This window comes from Pelophylax lessonae, assembly GCF_965119305.1.
Source record: "Pelophylax lessonae genome assembly, chromosome: 9".
Taxonomy (NCBI): Eukaryota; Metazoa; Chordata; class Amphibia; order Anura; family Ranidae; genus Pelophylax; species Pelophylax lessonae.
In genome coordinates this window covers 25,683,288-25,710,489 of record NC_138776.1, presented here as the reverse complement: position 1 = coordinate 25,710,489, position 27,202 = coordinate 25,683,288, and the positions used below count along the sequence as shown (strand labels likewise).

At 45.1% G+C, this 27,202-nt stretch overlaps 1 protein-coding gene across 1 annotated transcript in view; it reads left to right on the top strand.

The window, feature by feature from the left end:
* Window positions 1-408: 408 nt before the first annotated feature.
* Window positions 409-27,202, top strand: part of LOC309564175 (oxidized low-density lipoprotein receptor 1-like) — a gene marked incomplete at its 3' end in the record, with an annotated part of 229,649 nt that continues 202,855 nt past the window's right edge. The window contains exons 1-2 of the mRNA XM_082268801.1: window positions 409-477; window positions 3,500-3,651. Of these exons, the coding sequence (XP_082124927.1) occupies window positions 435-477; window positions 3,500-3,651 (195 nt within the window). The 5' untranslated portion in view covers window positions 409-434. The remainder of the gene's footprint in view (window positions 478-3,499; window positions 3,652-27,202) is intronic.

Genomic DNA, 27,202 nt, shown 5'->3' with positions numbered 1-27,202 from the left:
CGGTTCGGTGGTCGAGCTTTTCCCCTGTTTGGGAGTTTTGCTGTGAACCGAAACAGGGCCCAACTCTAATTCTAAACAATACATGGTCTCAATTTTTTTTTTCATATTTGTTATAAAAATCACTAAAATAGCCATAGCAGCACAACATCATATGGGGATTATCCTCTTTTAGCTCATGTCGTGCTTACCCCCAAAGGACCCGATGATGTATGGATCCCCTGACTTTAGCTTTGACTAAGAGTTTCAGGGAGAAAGCCAAATGGTGTTATTCTGAAAAAAAAAATGATACTGTCACTGTATATTGTATATATTAGCTATGTCAGTAATATATTCATACAGATTTGGAAAATTGCTAACGTATTCACTTTAAATAAAACCTTCATGGCCTATGTCCTTTTTTCGTTTCTAAAGACCATTCACATGTTTTGATAACGATGGAACGGATCAAACAGCAGCTGTGTATAAATTCTGATTCAGGTAAGAACAGTCCTTTGTGGACATCTGTCTTATATCTGGTTTGTGTCCCCCTTTAACACCTCAAGTTTGATGTGGCCTTCTAATCAGGGAAGATTTGTTAGTATGTCTTCAGCTGTCGCTCATCTTTTAAAGTTTGTCATTAGTTAAAGGCCAAATGTTTCAGGCCAGCCACAGGACTTGCAAGGTGTTCTTACTCTGTGGAGTGATTAGGTTACCCCTGCGCCGTTTTTTTTTTTTTGTGCCAGAAATACCCCATAAAATCAGTACCAGAACCTAGTCTGGGATAACGGTCTGATATGGATTTTTAGGGGGGGCCCTATGCTGTTTTTTGTTTTCAATTGAACATGAATGAGTCCAGTTGTATATATCAACACCACGTCCCAAAGTAGTGCAGGAAAAGCAAATTCAAGAAAAACAGGGATTTTTAAGGTGTTGAGTCCTTCTATTAGAATGATTCACAGATACCCTTGCATTCTTAAATAATATGTTTTATTACAAATTCATATAGTGTATCAATCCTCTAAAAGCATAAAGATATTCAGCAAACCATATTCAATATCGCAACCCCAAAATGAGAGGCAACTCCCCTCAATACATATATATGTAGGGCTATCCCCGCAGGAGCCGATGGGTTCTGAAATCTGCCTCTCAACCCTAAGAACAATCTCAGCCCCTCTGGCACACCTGTTAATAGTGTAAGTGCAAAGACCAATTGAAACAGACACATTATGATGAAACACAGACATATCTTTACTGTAAGGTTTCTGTGAAAACGTCACAAATAATAACAGTATATTCTTGAATTTATTAGCTAGAGAGCAAAAACTGAGGGCAAAAGTAATATAATTCAATATATTATATCAGGCTGCTTCTAGGGGTTCCACAACTGTAACCCCCAGAACCAGAGGCAAACATTTCAAGGACAATAAATTGAAATATTTCAGTAGCAAAATTGGGAGTGACCCCAAAAAAAGAAATTAAAAGAGGAGATAGGTACTAAGTGCCAGAGCCTGTCACCAAAAGTGTTGAAAGAGGAGAGGTTGTCCAAGGAGAAAAGAAGGACAGGAAGGGAGTGAAAATAAACAAAGGGCTGGTGGGATTTTTAATGGTACCGTACCACTCTAAATATATAGACACATTGCCATAGAATAAAAAATACAAGATGTATTTATACAAAATATTAAAAACAACATTCACATAACAGGAAAAATGTAGAAATATTTGTAATACATCCGATATGAAAAAAACGGATATTAACCCAATACCCTTTTTATTACTAATACCTACCTCGAACACTACTCCCTTCTTTTTAAAATATTTCAGCTTTATATTGGCTTGATGACCTTCTACTTAGATTGGCGCTATGAGTCCAGTCAGGAGGAGAGCAGAAGAATGACTTTCTCTCTTCTATCCCCTGACATCAGAGGCCCAATCACCAACACTGTACCTAATTCAGTGCTCAGTGGCTTAACTCCCAATTGAGACTACCATGCATTCACCCTACATACACAGAGCCCTTAGCATGTGTGTGAGAGTTAGTATGAGACAAGTAACTTCAGTCCCCAGGAGAAAGATGCGGCCTTGTATCTTCAACTAGCCACTGCAGATGATGAACTTTAAACTCCTGCTATGCAGAGTGTAAACTGTTGTATACTGACAGTATCCAGATAGCAAGGCTGACACTGTGACTGCTTAACAAGACTCCAGTGAGATCCAGGTGCCAGCAAGTGAGGGTAAAATGGAGTAACTCTGTCTGTATTAAATGTGCCGGATTCCTGCAAATGGGCAAGTGCCCTCTCACCAATCCTGCAGTCAAGGGCCAAAACTGGTCACCTCACCCTGGAGTGCTTCACACAGATGTTGCAGGTGTGCCTGGATATGTACCTGGGTTCCCCCTCTCTCAGGCTGGATGTCTGGAACAACGCGGGGGGGGTGACTGGGGAGATAGCACCTCTCTCCTACATCCAGTCTCTTCTCCTGCCTCGTGGTGAACTGATCTACTTAGCAGACAAGATGGACCTCTTCTCCTCCTCTTGCCAGATAATCCTGGGGTGTGTAGTTCTGTTTTCATTCAAGGCTATGGGGCCATTTTTTTTGTGGGGACTACATGTCCCATAATGCTTTGCTGATTGCTCCGGATTGTCTCTCTTCTCTCTGCCAGTGAGGAAGCAGGGGAGGGAGCAGAACAAACAGAGTCAGTGTCAGTGAGGAGAAGGAGAGGGGAGAAATCCCTTGCAGGGGCTGAGAGGCATTCTCTTCTCTCTGTGAGAGACTCGTCAGCTTGGCATGACTGTAATAGATGCGAGGCACCCGCTACATATACACTGTGATATTAAGTATGAATACAATAACCCACATTCCATAAGAAAAAAAAGGGGGAAGAATGCCTCATCTTGACACATTCTGCACTGAAGGCTTTCTCAGGGGTTCATAGGGTGCAGTAGGGTATGCTTGCTGGAAAAAGAAGAATATACATAATGATACATGAACAAATACATAATACAATATTGCACTGAAGCTGCAAAAGCCTATAAAACATACAAAAAACACTGAAAAACAATGTCCACCAATAAGGGATACAGTCAATGACAATAATGATCTCCCAAAACGGGGTTTGGGAGCATAAATGATGCAGAATAGAAACAGTGTAGGAGTAGGAGCAGTGATATAGGCAATAGCCTCAAGGGGGTCTTGGGGGTTTTTGTTTTTACTTAGGGATGTGGGCTGGTACGATTCATAATTGGGGGGGCGGTACACTCAAGACCCCCTTTCCTGGCTGCATGCCTGGATAATGGTCTGGTATGGATATTGAGGGGAACTCCATGCCAAAAAACAACAAACTGGTGTGGGTTCCCTGAAAATTGCATAGCAGACCCTTATCTGGGCATGCACATGTCCTCAACACTTGAGAGTGCCACTTGCTGGGCACATTGCCCTCATGTTGATGAGAACATCAGCATTTACATAGAATGTTTTTTTCTATTTGAGATACAAACATGGAATAATACAATATCTTTGACAGATTGCATGGTGTGTCCATCCGGATGGTTGTGGCACAGAGCCGACTGTTATTACTATTCATCTGTAAGGCAACAGGGGACATGGAGGAAGAGCCAAGATTTGTGTGCTGTGATGGGAGCTCATCTTCTGGTTTTACAAGAAAAGAAAGTGCCGGTATGACATAGCAACTAAAATACCAACTTGCAACCAGAACTGTTATTTTCCTTGAGATGGCATTGCTGAGTTGATTCACAATGATGGCTTTGTATATGTCCCACTCTCTCTAATAGCAAAACTTCTTCTCAGGAGTAGTTTCTACCTTTGAATTAATTGGGTTTATTCCCACGCAAAAGGTATATGATGTTCAAAATGTGTGTCCCCTGATATCCAAATGAACTTGCTGCCAACCCGTCTACTTCCCCTGGAGGAAAGTATAAAAGTACTTTTTTCTAGTTTCTACCTCTGCTCGCTGCCACAAGGCCAAACTAACTAGGGTTCCATGATACCCTAGGGGCTCCATGAGGTCACTAGTGTTTTAATAAACATTGTTTTTGAACCTAGTGCTCACTGTGGTTAGAAGTGACTGATCAGCTGTGATAGCTATAATATCTGTGGGCATGGTACAGGAGATGCAGGGGCTGCGGGCATGGTACAGGAGATGCAGGGGCTGCGGGCATGATGCAGGAGATGCAGGGGCTGCAGGCATGGTGCAGGAGATGCAGTACTGTGGACATGATGCAGGGCTGTGGGCATGCTAGATACAGGACTGTGGGCATGGTACAGAAGATGCAGAGGCTGCAGGCATGGTGCAGAAGATGCAGGGGCTGCAGGCATGGTGTTTGGAAGATGCAGGGCTGCGGGCATGATGCAGGGCTGTGGGCATGGTACAGGAGGGGCAGTGCTGCGGGCATAGTACAGAAGATGTAGAGGCTGCAGGCATGGTGCAGGAGATGCAGGGGCTGCGTACATTAAGCAGGGGGGGGGGCTATTATCCCCTCTCTCATACAACGTGACCAGATGGGATTTGTGAAGGAGTGCCAGACCTCAGAGGCCTTTAGAAGGCTTATAAACATTATTCATTACGCTGAAAAAACACAAACTCCTTCTTTGCTACTTTCCATAGATGCAGACACGGCGTTCGAAAGGGTCCACTGGGGAATATGTCTTTGGTCCTCTCCAAATTTTAATTCCAAGGCCCTATCTTACAATCTGTGCTTGCACTATACTCCTGCCCTACTGCACAGGTTTATACATCTGCCCTCCTATCTAAAATCTTTAACATTTCTAATGAGACTCGACAGGGCTGCCCCCTCTCCCTGTCAATCTTCAATTTGATGATAGAACCCCTTGCAGAAGCGATACGCACACACCCCTTAATCACAGGATTCCAGGTTGACTCTCACCCACATGTAATCAACTTATTTGTGGATGATGTTATTCTCCTCTTGACAGACCCACTCACATCTCTTTTGCACGCCCATAAGGTCCTAACAGACTTTGGTAACATTTCTTACTATAAGGTCAGCTTTGCTAAATCCCTCATCCTAGAATTAGGAGTACAGAAGCACAACAGGCAAAAACGTAAGCAAACCTTACCCTACAAGTGGAATGACCACGGTATCCTATACCTAGGCATAACACTAACAGCCACATCATCATTAGCCAGCAACAATTTCAAGCTTCTAATCACCAAAGTAGAAATCCAATTAAAAGAAATATTAAAGAGAGAACTGTCCTGGCTAGGAAGAATAGCAGCATTTAAGATGACATTACTACCCAAAATCCTATATATATTTTGTGTTCTGTCTATCCCCACCCCCTCCCATCACCTCTAAACCTTGTTGAGGAGTGGAAATGTATCTGGGGGGGGGGGGTATAAGAGAGAGATGCAGATGTTCTAACCTCATTACCCACAAACAAGCAGGATGAGCTAGACTGGCAGATATCTGTGACTACTTTTGAGCTGTTAGATTAGACCAACTTAGATGGTGGTTCAATACAGACAGCGAGCCATTATGGGAGGGGCTGGAGAGGTTCCCAACCCCCAATGAAAGACTTAACAGCATTTCTAGTAGGAGACCTTTGGAAACCATGGGATACCCTGGACCCCTCCATACAAGTCTCTATACAGGCTTGGAGACTGCTAAACAGCCACGGTGGTACCAAATCCTCTATAGTGGAATACCAACTCCTACTACATATACTAGAAGCCAAAATTCCTATGCTATCTACAAAACCGTTCCAATGCTATGGTACCACCTCAATACAAGACTTCCTATCCAACTTTACTCCAAAGAATGTCGAGCGGCTAATAACAAAATATGGTCTGCCAAGAAGCATACACTTCCCCTGTACATGTGTATTGCATTTCCTGGGCAAATACCCCATTCCAGAGATTCAGCTCCCTCCCAATATCTGGCAATTTTACTACTCCCCAAAACCCATCAACAAAGGTATATAGCTCTTTAATAATTTTATTCAAGAGAGGCAAACATTTTGTAAATCTGTTGCTCTCACCAAGTGGGAATCAGATCTAAGCCTCACATTTACAGCGGACCAGTGGAAGTTGGGTTTCATCGGAATCTCTAAAGCTTCGCATTGTATCAGCCATTGAGAAATGATGCTTAGGATTTACAATAGATGGCAATACACTCCCCATAGACTAGCAAAATATTCCCTAACACATCCCCTATGTGCTGGCGCACCTTCTACACACCTTCTGGGGATGTCCAAGTCTAAAAAGCTTTTGGAACCAAGTTTTCCAACTAATCTCCTCAACCACAGGATGTATAACACAGCCCAATCCTGAACTTGCAATACTCCATATTGGCATTGAGAAATTCCCTCCGAATTTCAGACCTGTTATTTCCCACGTGCTCTTAGCTGCTCACACACTAAACTGGATAAAGGGTAATAAAACTGTTAACATATCGGAGGTAAAGACATTAGTTCAACAAAACTATACCTTCTAATGCCTACTAGCTACCGACTCCCTGTCATGCTCATCCTTCGACAAATTTTGGAAAATTTGGACTAAATATTGTACAGGTCCTCAGCCCTAAATATTTGTTATGTCATTTTTGTTGATATTAATCATATGAATAGGGTTGAGCGGACACCTAGATGTCCGTGTTCGACGGGTTCGGCCGAACTTTAAAAAAAAGTCCGGGTCCGTGTCCCGGACTTTTACCGAACTTTTCCCGGACACCGAACCCCATTGAAGTCAATGGGGACCCGAACTTTAAGGCACTAAAATGGCTCTAAAACACCAATGGAAAGGACTAGAGTGCTGCAAATGGCAGCAAAACGTAGTTAAGAGCATGGCAAGTGCTCTGCAAACAAATGTGGATAGGGAAATAACTTAAAACAACAAAAAAAAAAAAACAGAAAAATAAAACAATGTTCTTCATCTCTGAAGGACGAGGCCCATATGGAGTAGGAGGGAGGTTGAGGTGGTGGTGGATGTGACGGTGTCATAGGCGTGCGCACAGGGTGTGCCGGGTGTACCTGGGCACACCCTAATCACCTAGGGCACATAGCATTATCGCTCTGTTTGCCAGTGAGGAGATGGGAAAGATCTCCCTCGGACCTGCTCTGCTCTATTTCTCTTTGCCAGCAGGGAGAGTAATGTATCGGGGCCATGTACATGTAGGCAAACACATGCATGTGTATTTCAACTTTGGGGTGCACACCCTAATGCAATAGGCTGCGCACACCTATGGGCGGTGTAGGTGGAAGCGGCGGTGGAGGAGGACCAGGGCCGGATTAAGAGCATCATGGTCTTGGTGCTGAGGATTTTGAAGGGCCTTAAGGGCCGTGCCTTGGCATGCACCCAGAGGAGGAAGGGTGCAGCCATGCATGCCTAATTCAACATGGGATGCTGTCTCTGAAGCCCATAAACACATCCATGCATCGGCAACTGTCCCTCCTTGTCAGGCCTTCGCGCTGTGTGGGGAGGTTCTGAGGGTGCTGCCTGGGGAAGCGAGCATAGAAGCCAGACTTCTGTGTTTACAAGTGACAGAAGAGCGGTCACAGTGAATATGGCCAACCCGGGGCCTATATAAAAGGTAGGGGCCTGGAGCTGCAGCTCCAATAGCCCCTACGTTAATCTGGCCCTGAGGAGGAGGACGAGGTAGCCAACACTGCTTCTTTTCACAAATTTTAAATGAGGGTACACCCCAAAAGAGTGAGAAAGAGCAAAAATGGAACAATGGGTGGGTAAGGTCGGTATCCATTGCTATTCTGCACAAGGTACTGAAAAGTCCCGTGGGATCCATGCCTGGTTCATTTTAATGAACGTGAGCTTGTCCACATTGTCTCTGGACAGGCGGCTGCGCTTGTCTGTTATAACGCCCCCAGCCGTGCTAAATACCCGTTCAGATAATACACTGGCTGCAGGGCACGCCAGCACCTCCAAGGCGTAAAGGGCAAGCTCAGGCCATGTGCCCAATTTGGAGACCCAGAAGTTGAAGGGGGCAGACCCCTCATTCACTACGTGTAGGCGTGTGCACACATACTGCTCCACCATGTTGGTAAAATGCTGCCTCCTGCTAAGACGTTCCATCTGAGCTGCTGGTGCTGCTGTTTGTTGTGGCGTGCTGACAAAGCTTTTCCACATTTCGGCCATGCTAACCCTGCCTTCTGAGGTGCTGGCGGTGCCCTGATTGTGTTGGCGACCTCCTCCTCCTCCTCCTCTTCCTCCTCCTCTGCCTTGTGCTTCCACTGTGGCCCCGCTGTCAGATGGGAATGCCAGCAGCATCGTATCTACCAGCGTGCGCTTGTACTCGCGCATCTTGCGATCGCGCTCCAGTGAGTGAATTAAGGACGGTACGTTGTCCTTGTAATGGGGATCCAGCAGCGTGGCCACCCAGTAATCAGCACAAGTTAGAATGTGGGCAACTCGGCGGTCATTGTGGAGACACTGCAGCATGTAATCGCTCATGTGTGCCAGGCTGCCCAGAGGCGACGAAAGGCTGTCCTCTGTGGGAGGTGTATCGTCCGTGTCCTCTGTATCCCCCCAGCCACGCACCAGTGATGGCCATGAGCTGGCCTGGGTGCCACCCTGCTGTGAACATGGTTCCATCTCCTCCTCCAGCTCCTCCTCCTCCTCATCCTCCAGAACTGTGCCCCTGCTGGACAATTGTGTCCCTGGCATTTGTGTGTGCAGGAACCCACCCTCGGAGCCACTTGCAAATGACTGCCCTGAAAGCCTTTGAAATGTTACCTCTTCATCCTCCTCCTCCTCCTCCTCATCCTGTGCCACATCCTCTTCCATCATCGCCCGAATTGTTTTTTCAAGGAGGCATAGAAGTGGGATAGTTAAGCTGAGAACGGCGTCATTGCCACTGGCCATGTTGGTGGAGTACTCAAAACAGCGTAACAAGGCACACAGGTCTCGCATGGAGGCCCAGTTATTGGTGGTGAAGTGGTGCTGTTCCGCAGAGCGACTCACGCGTGCGTGCTGCAGCTGAAACTCCACTATGGCCTGCTGCTGCTCGCACAGTCTTTGCAGCATGTGCAAGGTGGAGTTCCACCTTGTGGGCACGTCACATATGAGGCGGTGAGCGGGAAGGCCGAAGTTACGCTGCAGCGCTGCCAGGCGAGCAGCAGCAGGGTGAGAACGCCAAAAGTGCGCACAGACGGCCCGCACTTTCTGCAGCAGCTCTGACATATCGGGGTAGTTTTTAAGGAACCTCTGCACCACCAAATTCAGCACATGCGCCAGGCAAGTGATGTGCGTCAAACCGGCTAGGCCCAGAGCTGCTATGAGATTTCGCCTATTATCGCACACCACCAGGCCGGGCTTGAGGCTCGCTGGCAGCAACCACTCATTTGTCTGCTGTTCCATGCTCCTCCACAACTCCTGCGCGGTGTGTGGTTTGTCCCCCAAACAGGCAAGTTGTAAAACTGCCTGTTGTCGTTTAGCCCTGGCCGTGCTGAAGTTGGTGGTGAAGGTATTACGCTGTCCGGATGAGGAGGGGGTAGAGGATGAGGTAGCGGAGTAGGATGAGTTAGGAACAGGAGGCAAACTGAAGCGCCCTGCAATCCTCGGTGGTGGAAGGACATGCGCCAAATTGCTATCCGCCTCAGGCCCATCCGCCACTGCATTTACCCAGTGTGCCGTTAGGGAGATATAACGCCCCTGACCGTGCTTACTGGTCCACGTATCGGTAGTTAGGTGGACCTTGGCACAGATGGCATTGCGCAGTGCACACCTGATTTTTTCCCCCACTTGGTTGTGCAGGGAAGGGATGGCTTGCCTGGAAAAGTAGTGGCGGCTGGGCACGACGTACTGTGGGACAGCCACCGACATAAGCTTTTTAAAACTGGGCGTATCCACCAGACGGAATGACAGCATTTCAAAGGCCAATAATTGTGAAATGCTGGCATTCAGGGCCAGGGATCGCGGGTGGGTAGGGGGGTACTTCCTCTTCCTCTCAAGTGTTTGGGAGATGGAAAGCTGAACACTTCCACGGGACATTGTGGAGATGGTTGTTGGTGACCCAGGTGGTGGTGTTGCTGACAGATCGTCTGTTTGCGGGGTGGCAGGTGCCGGTATGACTACAGAGGTGGCTGGAGCGGCCGAGACTGCAGCAGAAGAGGAAGCAGGATGAGGCAGAGACGTTTCTTGGTTTTGAAGGTGTGTACTCCACTGCAGCTCGTGCTTTGCACTTAGATGCCTGATCATGCAGGTTGTGCTCAGGTTGAGAAGGTTTATGCCTCGCTTCAGGCTCTGATTGCACAGGGTGCAAACCACTCGTGTCCTGTCATCAGCACATTTTCTAAAGAACTTCCACGCTAGAGAACTCTTTTGAGCTGACTTTGGTGCGCTCGTTCCCTTGCTGCGTTGGGCAGTAGCAGGCGTAGTGTCTAGGGCACGGCCGCTCCGCTTCTGCACCCTGCTCCCTCTTCTGCTGTGCTGGTGGCTCTGTGCGACCACCGCCTCTTCCTCCAAAATACTCAGGTCACCTGCATGACCTTCATTCCATGTGGGGTCGAGGACCTCATCGTCCTCCACATCATCTTCCACCCAGTCTTCACCCCTGCCCTCCCTGTCGGTCTCCACAATGCTGAACGCCGCAGCAGTTGGCAACTGCGTTTCGTCATCATCGGAGACGTGCTGTGATGGTCCTTCCATGTACTCATCTTGAGAAATAAGTGGTTGGGCATCGCTGCACTCAATCTCTTCCACTTCTGGGGCAGGGCTAGGTGGATGGCCCTGGGAAACCCTGCTGACAGAGTCATCAAAAAGAAGAAGAGACTGCTGTATGGCTTGGGGCTCAGACTGCTTGCCTGATTTGCAAGGGGGTGAGGTGAAAGACGGTTGGACATTGGCTGCAGGTGCCAACTCTGACCTTTCTGCAGTAGACTGGGTGGGAGACAATGTGAAGAAAGTTCTCATATAAAGTCCCAAATTGCCCATTTCTTGTATCATACTAGGGATGGAGACGCTTGCTTTACAGGCGGGTGTCTCACTCAAAGTCCCCATTTGCCTATGGCATCTTTACTAAAGGGATGGGGGTGTGTGTCTCCCAGCTGATCACATTTAGTTTGCACCCCATGGCTTTTTTGTGCAGCCATGCGTTTTTCGTTGCCAGTCGTGGATTGGAGCAGGTGGGGGAGGATTGGGCGGTCTCCAATCCCATCTGTTTCCAATCCACCTATTAGCAAGCATGTACTTCCCTTTGTGAAGACACTTATACACTCAGGTTGAGCAGTGTTATTTAGTGTTAGGTTCTGCAAGAACGCAGGATGCCTTGTCGCTGGCCTTGCAGCTTCCGCATGCATTTGCAAATATGTGTTAACTAAACTCCTGCTTTTAACTTATTTGTTAGACAGGTTTATTTTGGTTTGTTAGCAGACTGGTGGGTAAGTATTTCAAACTAGGGATCGGCTGTTTTTCACACACCCTCATTTATCCCATCTTGTTTTTCAATTGACAGGGATGGAGACACTGTGCAGTGCTCGCCAGTTCTCATATAAAGTCCCAAATTGCCCATTTCTTGTATCATACTAGGGATGGAGACGCTTGCTTTACAGGCGGGTGTCTCACTCAAAGTCCCCATTTGCCTATGGCATCTTTACTAAAGGGATGGGGGTGTGTGTCTCCCAGCTGATCACATTTAGTTTGCACCCCATGGCTTTTTTGTGCAGCAATGCGTTTTTCGTTGCCAGTCGTGGATTGGAGCAGGTGGGGGAGGATTGGGCGGTCTCCAATCCCATCTGTTTCCAATCCACCTATTAGCAAGCATGTACTTCCCTTTGTGAAGACACTTATACACTCAGGTTGAGCAGTGTTATTTAGTGTTAGGTTCTGCAAGAACGCAGGATGCCTTGTCGCTGGCCTTGCAGCTTCCGCATGCATTTGCAAATATGTGTTAACTAAACTCCTGCTTTTAACTTATTTGTTAGACAGGTTTATTTTGGTTTGTTAGCAGACTGGTGGGTAAGTATTTCAAACTAGGGATCGGCTGTTTTTCACACACCCTCATTTATCCCATCTTGTTTTTCAATTGACAGGGATGGAGACACTGTGCAGTGCTCGCCAGTTCTCATATAAAGTCCCAAATTGCCCATTTCTTGTGACAATGTGAAGGAACTGGAGGCACTGTCAGCAGCAAACCAATCTACTATCGTCTCTCTGTGTTCTGGCCTCATCACTTCTAGAGGCGTATGATGCCCTACCAAATACTGCTGCAGGTTCTGTCGCCTACTCACACTTGAGGAAGGTGTTTCACTTGTGCGTGTAGCTGGCACAGATCGACCACGTCCTCTCCTTGCAACAGGAGCTCTAGCAGCAGCACCACGACCCCGGCCACGGCCCCTATTTGACGCTCTCCTCATATTTCTGAAATTTAAGATCTTGCCCTAGAAAGGTTTTTTTTGAATAGCAGAACAAAAGAACAACAGTATCGCACGGGTGTATCTCACAGTCAAATATGCAAACTATGCCGCAATTTAATGTTTTTTACACCAAAAGGGTGTGTATTGAATAGCGGAATAGGATAAAAAACTGTGTATCTCACACGTACAAACACAGACTAGGCCCGATTAAATTTTTTCCTACCCTAAAGGGAGGATGAGGAAGAGGAGTATGGAACAGGCAGCACCCTCAAATCTTCAGAAGTATGAGATGAACCCCAAAAACTTGGAAAGGTGGATCTCACACGTACCGACACAGACTATTCCGCAATTTAATTGATCCCCAAAGGTTTTTATTGAATAGCGGAATGGGAAATATGATCAAAAAAAGTGTATGTATCTCACACGTACAGAAGCACACTAGGCCCCAATTACTATTGTTTGTACACCTAAAAGGATGGAGGAGGAGGAGGAGGAGGAGTATGGAACAGGCAGCACCCTCAAAGCTTCAGAAAGATGAGATGAACCCCAAAAACTTGGAAAGGTGGATCTCACACGTACCGACACAGACTATTCCGCAATTTAATTGATCCCCAAAGGTTTTTATTGAATAGGAAATATGATCAAAAAAAGTGTATGTATCTCACACGTACAGAAGCACACTAGGCCCCAATTACTATTGTTTGTGCACCTAAAAGGATGGAGGAGGAGGAGGAGGAGTATGGAACAGGCAGCACCCTCAAAGCTTCAGAAGTATGAGATGAACCCCAAAAACTTGGAAAGGTGGATCTCACACGTACCGACACGGACTATTCCGCAATTTAATTGATCCCCAAAGGTTTTTATTGAATAGCGGAATAGGAAATATGATCAAAAAAGTGTATGTATCTCACACGTACAGAAGCACACTAGGCCCCAATTACTATTGTTTGTACCCCTAAAAGGATGGATGAGGAGGAGGATGAAACAGGCAGCACCCTCAAATCTTCAGAAGTATGAGATTGTGTTCACTGTACCCCACAAAGATTGTGTTCACTGCACCCCAAAAGGATTGTCTTCACTGCACCCCACAAAGATTGTGTTCACTGTAATCCACAAAGATTGTGTTCACTGTACCCCCCAAAGATTTTGTTCACTGCACCCCACAAAGATTGTGTTCACTGTACCCCACAAAGATTTTGTTCACTGCACCCCACAAGGATTGTCTTCACTGCACCCCACAAAGATTGTCTTCACTGCACCCCACAAAGATTGTGTTCACTGTACCCCACAAAGATTGTGTTCACTGCACCCCAAAAGGATTGTCTTCACTGCACCCCACAAAGATTGTGTTCACTGTACCCCACAAAGATTGTGCTCACTGTACCCCCCAAAGATTTTGTTCACTGCACCCCACAAGGATTGTCTTCACTGCACCCCACAAAGATTGTGTTCACTGTACCCCACAAAGATTGTGTTCACTGCACCCCAAAAGGATTGTCTTCACTGCACCCCACAAAGATTGTGTTCACTGTACCCCACAAGGATTGTCTTCACTGCACCCCACAAGGATTGTCTTCACTGCACCCCACAAAGATTGTGTTCACTGTACCCCACAAAGATTGTGTTCACTGCACCACAAAAGGATTGTCTTCACTGCACCCCACAAAGATTGTGTTCACTGTACCCCACAAAGATTGTGTTCACTGTACCCCACAAAGATTTTGTTCACTGCACCCCACAAAGATTGTGTTCACTGTACCCCACAAAGATTGTGTTCACTGCACCCCAAAAGGATTGTGTTCACTGTACCCCACAAAGATTTTGATCACTGCACCCCACAAGGATTGTCTTCACTGCACCCCACAAGGATTGTCTTCATTGCACCCCACAAAGATTGTGTTCACTGTACCCCACAAAGATTGTGTTCACTGCACCCCAAAAGGATTGTCTTCACTGCACCCCACAAAGATTGTGTTCACTGTAATCCACAAAGATTGTGTTCACTGTACCCCACAAAGATTTTGTTCACTGCACCCCACAAGGATTGTCTTCACTGCTCCCCACAAAGATTGTGTTCACTGTACCCCACAAATATTGTGTTCACTGCACCCCAAAAGGATTTTCTTCACTGTACCCCACAAAGATTGTGTTCACTGTACCCCACAAAGATTGTGTTCACTGTACCCCCCAAAGATTTTGTTCACTGCACCCCACAAGGATTGTCTTCACTGCACCCCACAAGGATTGTCTTCACTGCACCCCACAAAGATTGTGTTCACTGTACCCCACAAAGATTTTGTTCACTGTACCCCACAAAGATTGTGTTCACTGTACTCCACAAAGATTTTGTTCACTGCACCCCACAAAGATTGTGTTCACTGTACCCCACAAAGATTGTGCTCACTGTACCCCCCAAAGATTTTGTTCACTGCACCCCACAAGGATTGTCTTCACTGCACCCCACAAGGATTGTCTTCACTGCACCCCACAAAGATTGTGTTCACTGTACCCCACAAAGATTGTGTTCACTGCACCCCAAAAGGATTGTCTTCACTGCACCCCACAAAGATTGTGTTCACTGTACCCCACAAGGATTGTCTTAACTGCACCCCACAAGGATTGTCTTCACTGCACCCCACAAAGATTGTGTTCACTGTACCCCACAAAGATTGTGTTCACTGCACCACAAAAGGATTGTCTTCACTGCACCCCACAAAGATTGTGTTCACTGTACCCCACAAAGATTGTGTTCACTGTACCCCACAAAGATTTTGTTCACTGCACCCCACAAAGATTGTGTTCACTGTACCCCAAAAGGATTGTCTTCACTGCACCCCACAAAGATTGTGTTCACTGTACCCCACAAAGATTTTGTTCACTGCACCCCACAAAGATTGTGTTCACTGTACCCCACAAAGATTGTGTTCACTGTACCCCACAAAGATTTTGATCACTGCACCCCACAAGGATTGTCTTCACTGCAACCCACAAGGATTGTCTTCACTGCACCCCACAAAGATTGTGTTCACTGTACCCCACAAAGATTGTGTTCACTGCACCCCAAAAGGATTGTCTTCACTGCACCCCACAAAGATTGTGTTCACTGCACCCCAAAAGGATTGTCTTCACTGCACCCCACAAAGATTGTGTTCACTGTAATCCACAAAGATTGTGTTCACTGTACCCCACAAGGATTTTGTTCACTGCACCCCACAAGGATTGTCTTCACTGCACCCCACAAAGATTGTGTTCACTGTACCCCACAAAGATTGTGTTCACTGCACCCCAAAAGGATTTTCTTCACTGCACCCCACAAAGATTGTGTTCACTGTACCCCACAAAGATTGTGTTCACTGTACCCCACAAAGATTGTGTTCACTGTACCCCCCAAAGATTTTGTTCACTGCACCCCACAAGGATTGTCTTCACTGCACCCCACAAGGATTGTCTTCCCTGCACCCCACAAAGATTGTGTTCACTGTACCCCACAAAGATTTTGTTCACTGTACCCCACAAAGATTGTGTTCACTGTACCCCACAAAGATTTTGTTCACTGCACCCCACAAAGATTGTGTTCACTGCACCCCAAAAGGATTGTCTTCACTGCACCCCACAAAGATTGTGTTCACTGTACTCCACAAGGATTGTCTTCACTGCACCCCACAAAGATTGTGTTCACTGTACCCCACAAAGATTGTGTTCACTGTACCCTCCAAAGATTTTGTTCACTGCACCCCACAAGGATTGTCTTCACTGCACCCCACAAAGATTGTGTTCACTGTACCCCACAAAGATTGTGTTCACTGTACCCCCCAAAGATTTTGTTCACTGCACCCCACAAGGATTGTCTTCACTGCACCCCACAAGGATTGTGTTCACTGTACCCCACAAAGATTTTGTTCACTGTACCCCACAAAGATTGTGTTCACTGTACCCCACAAAGATTTTGTTCACTGCACCCCACAAAGATTGTGTTCACTGCACCCCTAAAGGATTGTCTTCACTGCACCCCACAAAGAGTGTGTTCACTGTACCCCACAAGGATTGTCTTCACTGCACCCCACAAAGATTGTGTTCACTGTACCCCACAAAGATTGTGTTCACTGTACCCCCCAAAGATTTTGTTCACTGCACCCCACAAGGATTGTCTTCACTGCACCCCACAAGGATTGTCTTCACTGCACCCCACAAAGATTCTGTTCACTGTACCCCACAAAGATTGTGTTCACTGTACCCCACAAAGATTGTGTTCACTGCAACCCAAAAGGATTGTCTTCACTGCACCCCACAAAGATTGTGTTCACTGTACCCCACAAGGATTGTCTTCACTGCACCCCACAAAGATTGTGTTCACTGTACTCCACAAAGATTGTGTTCACTGTACCCCACAAAGATTGTGTTCACTGTACCCCCCAAAGATTTTGTTCACTGCACCCCACAAGGATTGTCTTCACTGCACCCCACAAGGATTGTCTTCACTGCACCCCACAAAGATTGTGTTCACTGTACCCCACAAAGATTGTGTTCACTGTACCCCACAAAGATTTTGTTCACTGCACCCCACAAAGATTGTGTTCACTGCACCCCAAAAGGATTGTCTTTACTGCACCCCACAAAGATTGTGTTCACTGTACCCCACAAGGATTGTCTTCACTGCACCCCACAAGGATTGTCTTCACTGCACCCCACAAAGATTGTGTTCACTGTACCCCACAAGGATTGTCTTCACTGCACCCCACAAGGATTGTCTTCACTGTACCCCACAAAGATTGTGTTCACTGTACCCCACAAAGATTTTGTTTACTGCACCCCAAAAGGATTGTGTTCACTGCACCCCAAAAAGATTGTGTTCACTGCAGCCCACACACAGAAAAATGGATGTGGATCACTGACACCTGCCTATCCCACACCACACAGCAATATCGATTGTAGTTTGTAGAACACACTGACCCTATAATTCAGCAGACTCTATCCCTAAAATGCCTACAACTCGCCCTGCCTAAACACTCCGACCTGACCCTAAATTCTATCCGGACACCAATTCGTTTTCCCTGCCTGTCTTTCCCTAATCAGCAGCCAGCACGTATGTGTGCTCTGTCCCTGAGCTAAGCAGCAGAATGACGCCGCTGCGGCTGCCTCAAACTTATAAAGACTTGGTCACATGCTTCAGACGGCCAATCACAGCTACTGAGACATTTGCAGGCATGGCTGGGATAGCTTAAGGCACACCAGTTAAACGATTGTTGATTGGCTGTTGAAAGCCCGCCATGAAAAGAGCGCCAAAACATGCAAAACCCGGAAATAAAACGACCGAACACGGATTTTTTACCCGAACATACAGTAAAGTGTCCGTGTCCGTGTTCGGGTAACAAAAATCCAATTATTCGGTACGAACACGAATAATACAGTCCGTGTTCGCTCAACACTACATATGAACTATTCTATGTTTAATGATAAGCATGTATCCACAAAAAAATTGACAACATCAATAAAGGTTATTGAAAAATGAACTGAAATCAGAAAAATTATCGTAATTTTGTCCAAAGATTTTTCTGTTGGGTTCAGATGAAGCATTAATGATCCAATCCCCCTGTGGTCAGTTGAAACCCCTAATTTTTTAGATCAGTTTCTCACAATTTTGGTGTCAGCTCAATTGAACGTGGTTGAAATTGTTGGGACCGGTATGGCCAGTTGAGACTTGTGAACATGAGTTTGTCTGCATAAGAATTACTTTTCTCTGTACAAATCAATAGGAATGCAAACGTGTCTTGAAACAGCTGGTTGCACCCAAAAGCAAGGCGCATTAGTCCATCTACACAAGGCTGTGAACAAGCTCTTCAAAGGGAGTACATTCATGGTAAATTTGCATTCTATAGAAGAAAAATTTTACTACTAGTATAAAATATCAAGGAGGACATTTACAAAAAATGTTCTTTCCTATAGCTTACATGCAGTACAAATGATACCTTTTGTGGCGATGGGGAACCAAAGAAAAATGTAGAAGAAAAAGGCCGAAAAAATTGTATTCTCTGCTCAAAAAGGCATTGACAATTATTACAGGATTGGCATATCTTTAATAATTTAAAGAAAGTTGAGAAAGATTGCTAGAGAGAATCCACTGTAATGGGCGCATGAGTTGGGTGGAGGTCCAGTGAGGACATCTCATTGCTGGAGTCGCAGACACATAACAAGCCAGCATATGATTCAAATTTTCAGCAGCCATCAAAACTTAAATATCAGTTTTGGATAAAGTATTCTTTTACTAATCAGCTTTTCATGACTCATTGTTTCATCACATCTAGGAGTTTATACAGAGATTGCTCGGACAGCAAACGGATGACAAATTCTGGACCGGAATGTACAAGGATGGAGATGTATGGAAATGGGTAAACGGTCAACCATCTAATAGCAGCCTGTAAGTAAATCTAACATTTTACTGATCTGTGGATTTTAGAGCAGCTAGTGTGGTGTGTATTTGAGCTCAAAATGTTCCCTCCTATTGCTCCTTTTTGCCTTGGTAGGATGTGGAGCAAAACCTGGCTTCATATATCTATCTGGGTGTATTCAGATGTGGCCAACTTTGCCCCAGGATGACCTAGTGAAGCTGGACAAGTTTGCATAGGACCTAAAGGACATGTGTGGTGGGACAATCTTATGCATGTCTTTACCATATACAGTATAAAAGTAAAAACATATGCATTTTGTTGTAACGATAAGCTCATAAAAATACACATAAAATCAAGGCTGATAAAGAAGCTTAGTGTCAGGACCTGGGTCTGAACCTGCAACATCTGCCGTGTTTTGCAATGTATCTTCTTGCTGAGCCACCTGAGATGCTGGACAGCTTACTGTTTGATTGTTTGGACTTTCTTGCCTTGCCTTTTGTTTTTGGTGAACCTTGAATTCTTTGCTCCTCCCATGAACTTCCCTTATATAAGTCAAATCTCTGCACTTCATGTTTGCCTGATTATTGTGCTCTCTCTAGCTGATATCTCACTCTTGTCTCTACTGCTGCTGTCCGTATCTCCACTACCACTCGTTACTGACCTTTGAGCTATTCCTCGACTACACTTATGCTTAGTCCCAACCTGCAACCACTTGTTACCAACCTTTGGCTTGTTTACTGACCTTGCTCCTGCTTGATCTCTACCTGCTATATCTGCTACTGGACCCGGCTTGCTCCCCTGCTGGTGGGGCGATCCAGAGGACCGTGATCTGGTACTAACACCTATCAAAACCCATCTCCACCATCAGGAGCTCTTTTGAACACAGTTAGTGCTTAGACTCTGCACATCAGATGTGTCACCTGCCAGGTTGACCTGCTGCTGCACTTATCCAGCTGGTCATGGGAGCTATACCTATAGCTACTGGTCTCTGAACCTGACCCTGGACCGTGACACTTAGTCCTCAAGAGGATATGGATTTTCATCAAACTTTATGAATACCAACAACAGGTCTTGCATAGCACATAGTGTTGATCTTGTGGATAACCCAATGCGCATTGATGCTTTCTTCCTCAGGAAATAGAATAAATATAAGAAAAGTACTTATTACAGAATTGGTCAGCCATGCATTATAACCACTATCAGTTTCTCCCATGCGGTCTGCCGTTACGTAGAAGGAGATAGGAAGGGCGTGCACAAAGGGTTGCATGGAGAATCCCCAATGGTACTATCCATTACCACACTGGTCCATCCTCCCAAATGCCATCCAGCCCATTCCAAGCAACCCTTTGTGTGTGCCCTCCCTGTCTCCTTCTGAGCGACAACAGACCGTACTGAAGAAGCTAATAGTGGTTTTATTGCATGGCTGACCAGATTTGTAATACAGTGTATGTACCTTCCTTCCAATTCACTAGGAAGAATAACTTGAATCACATTGGGTTATCCACAAGGTCAGGGTCCTGTGCTATACAAGATCTATCGGTATTCATGATGTTTGGTGTAACATAGAATGTGGAAATTTATATTCTTTTGCATGAGGACTAAGCATCCTTGTCAGCCTTAATTTTATGTGTATTTTTATGGGCTTATTGTTACAATAAAATGTATATGTTTTTTACTTATACATTGTATGTGGTATAGAGACATTAGTTGCATATGACTGTGCTTAAACAAAATCCCACCACACATGTCTTTCGGGTTATTTACAAAATTTAGGCACATCTCAGTACAGTTTGCATAGTACCCACCAAGACTAAGAGGGAAACTTCTGGCCTTTTGTTGACAGCTGACAAATGAACTTGTAAATTCAACAGAGAAATGAGAGTTACACACAGGAAGAACAGTCAATCACATTGCTAAGACAGCACGATTGAGATGACCACAGTCACATGTTTGACTCTGATATATGTTGCACTGACTTCCACACAGTTCCATCAAAGTCCTTTTTTGACTAATGCAACCTTGTTTTGGCAATGACCTCATTCCTGTATACTTTCAGTAGGTGAAGACAATATTCCAATCTTCTTAAAGTAGATGTAAAACTTGAATAATCTCCTGCAGCCTCTGCCACCCGCTTTTTATCTACATACACTCACTTCTGCATCGAGTCCACATCATTGGTTTATGGTAGACCAAGCCAGTGGTGGGATTCAAAAATTTTAGTAACCAGTTCCGACTTTCCCAGCAGAATGACCAGTGTGCCCCCTTTTAATGAAGAATGACTAGCGTACCCCCTTTCAATGCACAGTGACCAGCGTGCCCCCCTTTCAATGCACAGTGACCAGCGTGCCCCCCTTTCAATGCACAGTGACCAGCGTGCCCCCCTTTCAATGCACAGTGACCAGCGCTGCGTGCCCCCCCTTTCAATGCACAGTGACCAGCATGCCCCCCTTTCAATGCACAGTGACCAGCATGCCCCCCTTTCAATGCACAGTGACCAGCGCTGCGTGCCCACTTTCAATGCACAGTTACCAGCGTGCCCCCCTTTCAATGCAGAGAGACCAGCCTGCCCCCTTTCAATGCACAGTGACCACAGCATTGCCCCCAATCATTGCAGAGTGCCACAGCATTGCCCCCAATCATTGCAGAGTGCCACAGCATTGCCCCAATCATTGCAGAGTGCCACAGCATTGCCCCCAATCATTGCAGAGTGCCACAGCATTGCCCCAATCATTGCAGAGTGCCACAGCATTGCCCCCAATCATTGCAGAGTGCCACAGCATTGCCCCCAATCATTGCAGAGTGCCACAGCATTGAATAAACACACACAAATCATGAAAAAGTATTTTGCTAAAAATTCCATAAATAAAAAAACAATGTCACCTGCTGTAAATTCATTATCAATTTCCAATCAGGCAACAATGTAGAGCCAGCCTCAATCATGAAGACCCACCACCACAATGTCCTCCTACCTGATAATGTTGCCCAGGTTGCCTGTCACCACCATGACCTGCTGTCTGACAGTCTTCTTCTTCTCCAGGTTCTGTGAGTGACAGTGAGTCCCATGCTGCGCACCTGCAGACAGTGCAGTGAACACTGAAAGTGGGTAGAGGCGGAGCCAAATTGTAATAGGCAGGGACTGGGAGGCGGCGGCGCGGCGGCCTGGAGGAGAAGAGGCTCAGAAGGGGTGACGTCACTGGTTGCTAGATGCTAAGCGGCCTCTAGCCTAGCAACAAGTGCTCCCCACAGAGAGAGAGCGCCGCCGCCGCAGCCACAGGACACAGAGGACAGGCGCAGAGAGCGGATGATAGATGGTCAGTAAGGCAGTTCGGCAAACTGCCAAATGTTTAGTAACCGGTTCTGTGGAACCGGTGAGAACCGGCTGAATCCCACCGCTGGACCAAGCCATCACAATGTGTGTTGCCACTTCCACTTTTAGTTCCTTTAATCACATCCCACAAAAGAGCAAAGTGAAATCTACATAACACAAATACTGTATATGTGACTGTAAAAGTGACAACTAAATATTTCATTTAAAAAAATAAATACAGTATATATAATATAAAATACTGTGAACCTTAAAGTGATCAATAGTGAATAAATATGTCCAAAAAAATCCATGAGCAGTAATGTACAGGTACATCTCATAAAATGAGTTTATCGTCAAAAAGTTCATTTATTTCAATAATTCGACTCAAAAAGTGAAACTCATATATTTTATATAGATGCATTATACACAGAGTGATATATATTTCAAGCATTGTTTTCCTTTTATTTTTAAAATTATGGCTTACAGCTAGTGAAAACCAAAAATTCAGCATCTCAGAAAATTAGAATAATACACAAGACCAATAAAAAAAGGATTTTTAATACAGAAATGTTGGCTTAGTGAAAAGTATGTCCATGTACAGTATAGTATGCACTCAATACTTGGTTGGGGCTCCTTTTGCATGAATTACTGCATCAATGCCCTGTGGCACTGCTGAGGTGTTATGGAAGCCCAGGTTGCTTTGATAGCGGCCTTCAGCTCGTCTGCAGTGTTGGGTCTGGTGTCTCTCATCTTCCTCTTGACAATACCCCACAGATTCTGTATGGGGTTTAGGTCAGGCGAGTTGCTGGCCAATCAAGCACAGTGATACCATGATCATGTGACCAGGTATTGGTAGTTTTGGCAGTGTGGGCGGTGCCAAGTCCTGCTGGAAAATGAAATCAGCATCTCCTTAAAGCTGGTCAGCAGAGGGAAGCATGAAGTGCTCTAGAATTTCCTGGTAGAGGGCTGCCCTGATTTTGGACTTGATAAAACACAGTGGACCAACACCAGCAGATGACATGGCTCCCCAAATCATCACAAAAAAATAACAAAGACTAAAATTGTAATTCAGTTCATTTTTAACAGATTAGAAATGTCTGTTGTATATTTACATTAGAAGACTAGCAGGCTAAACGAATGGAATGTAATCTGGGGGAAAAAACATATTCCAGTGCCTTTGTTGTGAAATTTTAAGTTGTGAAATTTCTCCACAACACCCATAGCTACAGAGATAAATAAAGACTTGTTTTAAAGTGCTATAGTGCTATTTAATAATAGCTATTTAATAATTTATTGTGCCTAGTCTGAGCAAAGGATCGCTTAATCATCCCGCCCGGCCAATAGCAAAATGACGGCTGGGCAGTGGCTTTACCGGGGGAATATATAGATAAGCTCAAAAAGCATAAAAAAAAAACTGAAGGAAAAAATAGAAATCCCCTGTTCCATGGCTGCTGATTTTATTGATTTTATTATTTTTTTATTATTATTATTTTAATTTTTTTCTTTCAGTTTTTTTTTTTTTTTATTCTTTTTGACCTGATCTATATATTTCTTGTATCTACTCCTGATGAGTGGGCCAGCTCCATGAAACGTGTAGCGTGTTAGGATGATAAGCGTTTCTTTTATTATGCGACAATATTTATGCCTATACTGCGATGAATATGTAATTATAATTTTATACCTATTTATTGATTGTGGATTAGCTCATTATATATAATAATTTTGGGTGCTAGGATGACAAGCAATTATTTTATTATGCAATAATATTAATGCCTATACTGCGATTAATATGTAATTATATTTTTATACCTATTTATTGATTGTGGATTAGCTCATTGTATATAATAATTTGATGTCATTTTGTACCATTAAATCTATTTTTTCTACCATGTAATAAAAGTATTAATATGCTTATTTTGTGTGTTGCCTCATCTAAAGTCCCATGACCCATGTATTTTCCATAGTATTGTATTTAGGGATGGAGGCATCTCGCTTTTGATGCATCAGATAATTTTCTCTTTTTTGGCAGTACAAACTCCCCCCTTATGTCCGGCCACAATTCCATGCCACATTTTACCATTCTACTCTCTTAGCCATGAATTCCAGAACAAGGTCTTTTTAACGCAGTTCATCACTTCTTCCTAGAGTGTTGTTTATTCAGCAGTTGATGGATAGTCATAATGATGTCGTATTTTTGTTATTATCAGGTTCCCGCCACCAAAGGAATCCTCAGGAAATTGCGTATTGTTGCAGCAATCCGGTGAATATTACGCTGAGGACTGTATTACACAACACAGATGGATATGTCAAAAGAATGCTGTGAAGATCGACTTCAATGTCACATACTACTGACACCGTGGAAAAACAAATAACACCCACCTCTGCAATATAAATATATTTTAAAGTTGGTTTAACCACTTGCCGCCCGCCAGCAGTACATACACTGCGGCAAGGTCGGATCTATTGCGCGAAAAGGCTTACCTGTGTGTAGTTACATGAAATAGCCAGCGGGGGCCCGAACGCTGATTAGCCAGAGGGTGAGCCAATTAGTGGGCCCGGCGGACATCACCCGCGATCGCTCCCCAGAGAGACAGAACAGCAGTCTGCCGATGTAAACAAGGCAGGCCACCGTTTTATCAGAGATGAACACAGTGATCTTTGCAATTTAGGAACACGGATCTCTGTGTGTTCATTTAGTGCAGTAATGGTGAACCTTGGCACCCCAGATGTTTTGGAACTACAATTTCCATGATGCTCATGCACTCTGCAGTGTAGTTAAGCATCATGGGAAATGTAGTTCCAAAACATCTGGGGTGCCGAGGTTTGCCATTACTGATCTAGTGAATCCATCCCCCGCACAGTTAGAAAGCACCCCCTAGAGCAGTGATGGTGAACCTTGGCACCCCAGATGTTTTGGAACTAGATTTCCCATGATGCGCATGCACTCTGCAGTGTAGCTGAGCATCATGGGAAATCTAGTTCCAAAACATCTGGGGTGCCAAGGTTTGCCCTCACTGATCTAGGTATACATGTAACCCTTTGATCGCCCCTGAAGTTAACCCCTTCCCTGCCAGTGTCATTTGTACAGTGACAGTGCATATTTTTAGCACTGACCACTGTAATAATGTCACTGGTCCCCTCAAAAGTGTCAGGTAGGTGTCCAATCTGTCTGCCTCAATGTCGAAGTCCTGATCACCACCATTACTTGTAAAAATAAAAGAAAATGCCATAAATCTTTCCCCTAGTTTGTAGACGCCATAACTTTTGGGCAAACCAATCAATATATACTTATTGGAATTTTTGTTACCAAAAAATATGTAGCAGAATACATGTTGGCCTAAAGTGATGAAAAATTCGATTTTTTTTTATTTATTTTTTTTATTGATTGTGTTTTATAGCAGAAATTAAAAAATAATGTTTTTTTTTCAGAATTGTCGCTCTTTTTTTATTTATAACGCAAAAAAAAAAAAAAAAACCCACAGGTGATCAAATACCACCAAAAGAAAACTCTATTTGTGGGAAGGAAATAATATAAATTTAATTTGGATACATCGTCGCAACACTGCGCAATTGTCAGTTAAAAAAAGCAGTGCCGTATCACAAAAAATTACCTGTTCAATAAGGGGGTAAAACCTTCTGGTCCAGAAGTGGTTAATTACTATCTCTCACCTGTAGGGCCAATGCCAGACTTTTTTGTGCCCTAGGCAAGACCAGCTACTTGCACCCCCTCCACAAAAAAATAAATAAATAATGGCTCCAATTGCAGCCTTCATAGGGATGCTTTCTCACCTCCTTGCTAATGCTAGCTGCTCCGTATGCAGGCTGACTAGGGAGCTGGGAGGAAGTGATGTTGCGCGCAGCACAGCTTGGGTGGCACCTCATTGGCTGGATACTTCTTCTTCACGGATTGGCTGAAATTTGCAGGAGACTGCTTAGCCTCCAGCTAACATCAGCCAATCGTGCAGAATGTCGGAGCAGTGTGTGGGGAACAGAGCGCCCATCAGAAATTTTGGGGCCTCTTACACAGCTTTAGGCCTGGGCCCCTCCAGGCCTGACCCCCTTACATGAGAGTTTACCCCTTCCATTAGGGTCGTCAAAGTTTCCTACCCCCACTTACATCAGGGTCCCAAGAGTCCCTCTTGTTAAATCAGGGTCCTCAGAGTCCTCCCCCCCCCTCATCGACCTACATCAGAGTCCCCAGAGTTCACCTTTACAACAGAGACCCCACTTTCATTAGGATTCCCAAAATCTTCCCTTACATCAGAATCCCAAAGTCCGCTCTTACATCAGGGTCCCCATAGCGCCCCTTATATCAGGGTCCCTTGAGTCCCCCTGGCCGTGGCTGTCCCCTAGGCAGCAGTGCGTCCTAGGTGGTTGCCTAGTTGGCCTTGTGGTTGCACCGGATCTACTTATCTGTATGTTGCAGTGTTTAGGATGCATCATGGAAATATGACTGTGTGCAAAAGCAGCTGTTTTGTCTTCTGACATGCAAGTTGGAGCTTGAAGTGGTTCCAATGCATTTCCTGTATTAAGGTAAAAGAAGACCCCGCAAACTGTTCCTCCACACCCTTAAACCTCACTCCTGTCACTGTCCCAGCGCTGTCTCTGCTGCAGCACTGCTCCTCTCACTTCGTGGTCACACAGGAGACATTGTAGGCAGTAAGGGGCCATAAGCTCCTACTGCTGTCAGTCACCACTCCTGTGAGGAGGGAGCGGGGGCGTGGCATACCAGTGCTGCGTGTATCTATAAACGCACACACCCAGTTTGCTAAGGAGGCGCCCAGAGCAAGGAGAAGCAGACAGTGCCAACAGAAGACTTCCAGAATAGGAGGTAAGGGACTGCTCTGTGCAGTATTATGGTGCAAAGCAGGTAAGAATAACATATTTTTTATTTTATTTAAAACAAAATAATAACTTCATTATCACTTTAAGTGAACCCGTGCTTTCCCGATGTAAGGCAAATCAACAGGTTCATTCCCACTCATCCTAATCACCCACCATAACCTATCGAGGCATGGACACCACTAGACCTCTGAAGGTATGCTGTGGTATCCAGCACAAAGCCGTCAGTAGCAGATCCTTTAAGTCCTGTAAGTTGCAAGGTGGAGCCTTCATTGATCGGACTTGCTTTTCCAGCACATCCCACAGATGCTTGATTGGATTGAGATCTGGAGATATAGGAGACCAA